General features: G+C 53.9%; 1 protein-coding gene across 1 annotated transcript in view; it reads left to right on the top strand.

Annotated features, from left to right (window-relative positions):
• AK88_05594 (uncharacterized protein) overlaps positions 1 to 1,991 on the top strand; it is a gene marked incomplete at both ends in the record, with an annotated part of 9,765 nt that extends 7,774 nt beyond the window's left edge. Inside the window, 2 exons of the mRNA XM_012483196.1 lie at positions 107 to 636; positions 771 to 1,991. Of these exons, the coding sequence (XP_012338619.1) occupies positions 107 to 636; positions 771 to 1,991 (1,751 nt within the window). The remainder of the gene's footprint in view (positions 1 to 106; positions 637 to 770) is intronic.
• Between the last annotated feature and the right edge of the window lie 367 nt (positions 1,992 to 2,358).

Below are 2,358 nucleotides of genomic sequence, written 5' to 3'. Positions count from 1 at the left end.
CCATGGTGCCGACCATCAGCGATCATCCCACAACCACCTGCAAAACTTCAGTTTCATCATACTTCTTCCTACCCTTTCCCTGTCTCCCCATTCACCAAATGTTCAGGCCATGACGTCGTTGACGGCGGCAACGATGACCCCCCTCCTCTCAATCCACCCAAACCAAAACCGAACCCGAACCCAAATCAATCGGGTGCAACCGGTAGCGGCCCCGGCGGCGGCACTGGTCCTGGTGTAGGTGGTGTTGCTGGTGAGGCAGGAAAAGGAGGTGGGGCTGGAGGAGGTTCCTCTGGACCGGGTTCCACTGGTCCCCAAAACCCTGGTTCCTCAACACCCGGATCCGACCCGTCCACGCACACCAATAACACACAGGGTACGGGTTCTCAGCCTACAGATCCGGATGGTGGCTTTGGACTATCCTTAGACCGTGCACCATCTACCGGCAGCATAGGAGAAGGATATGCACCACCAACCTTAAAAGATAGATCACCCAGTTCATCGGGCGGTAACCAAGGTCCCGGGAGAGTGACCCCAGATGTCCCCGACCTAACCGACACCGTCCTTACGGCCACTACTCCCGTACTCTTCTTCCTGTCCGCCGTCATCGTCGCCCTTCTTGGTTATTCCCTCTGGAAGGTAAGTATATACGCAACACCGTGTATGTATCCGTCATATGTACCATAGAACAATGTGTTCCTGCGGGGGCTTTTCTATCATCATTCTAACACAAATGCACTATTCTACATCGTCCTCGTTCTTTTTTTGCTTAGTATTTTGCCTTCCTCGGACACAAACGACGACGAACGTATCGAACCGTTCGTGACGTGCCGTCACCGCCACTCGACGAAGTAATATTGGATCATTTACAACGCGGCGACCTGCCGCCACCCGATTACGGGTACACGATGATTAGGGATAGGCAGCCCGGCAGATTGCCCGCCCAACGACGACGCCGCGGACGACGCCCACCCCGCGTGCATAAGCGCACCATCATCGAGCTACATCTAGAAGTGCTCCACGAATGTGAAGCAGCCGAATGGGAAAACGTCAAAGACGACTATTTGCAAATACTCGTTGAAGAGTTTATGGGGGGCAACCACGGACATAGTAGTTCCTTGGATGTCTGTACCCCAGACGACGGTTTAGCAACCCAGGACTCAACAACAAACACCGATTCACCAACGCGGGATAAACCCACCGATTCCGACGGCAAAGATCCATGTCCACCTAACGAACAGGACCCCGATCCAGCCACACACACGCCCACCTGTGCTGCTCCTGAGCCCGCAATCACAGACATACCCACAAGTGACACAGTCACAGACAGAACCACATGTGACCCAGTCCTGCACATACCAACATGTGACACCGTCACGCATACCACCACGAGTGATCATCCTCAGCCCGACATCACAGACAGCCCCACATGTAAAGCAGTCACAGACACACCCACATGTGCTGATCCTAAGCCCGAAATCACACAAGCACCAGGCTCCGGTAACGCAGTCACAGACACACACACATGTGATCCCCCTCAGCCCGACATCACACAACACACAGTCACAAACGACACAGTCACGCACATACCCGCATGTGATGGTCCTAAGCCCGACATCACACAACCACCAGCCACAGGCGCCACAGTCACGGACATACCCACATGTGAGGATCCTAAGCCCGAAATCACAGACATACCCACACGTGACACAGTCACAGACAGAACCACATGTGACACAGTCACAGACAGAACCACATGTGACACAGTCACGGACATACCCACATGTAACGCAGTCAGAGACACACCCACACGTGATGATACTAAGCCCGACATCACACACCAGTTAGTCACAGACGACACAGTCACAGACACACACACATGTGAGGATCCTAAGCCCGAAATCACAGACATAGCCACACGTGACGCAGTCACGCACATACCCACATGTGAGGATCCTAAGCCCGACATCACAGACATACCCACATGCGACACAGTCACGCACATACCCACATGTGCACACCTTACGCCCGCAATTACACAACCACCAGGCTCCGGTAACGCAGTCACAGACACACCCACATGTGATCATCCTCAGCCCGAAATCACACAACACACACTCACAAGCGACACCGTCACGGACATACCCACATGTGAGGATCCTAAGCCCGAAATCACAGACATAGCCACACGTGACGCAGTCACGCACACACCCACATGTGCACACCTTACGCCCGCAATTACACACCCACCATGCTCATGTGCCCTAGTCACAGACACACCCACATGTGACGCAATAGCGCACATACCCAGATGTGATGCTCCTAAGCCCGAAATCACACAACACACACTCACAAGCGACA

The sequence above is a fragment of the Plasmodium fragile genome (genome assembly GCF_000956335.1).
Source record: "Plasmodium fragile strain nilgiri unplaced genomic scaffold supercont1.171, whole genome shotgun sequence".
Lineage (NCBI taxonomy): Eukaryota > Apicomplexa > Aconoidasida > Haemosporida > Plasmodiidae > Plasmodium > Plasmodium fragile.
The sequence above is the reverse complement of the archived record's forward strand: the minus strand, read 5'-3'. Positions and strand labels throughout refer to the sequence as shown.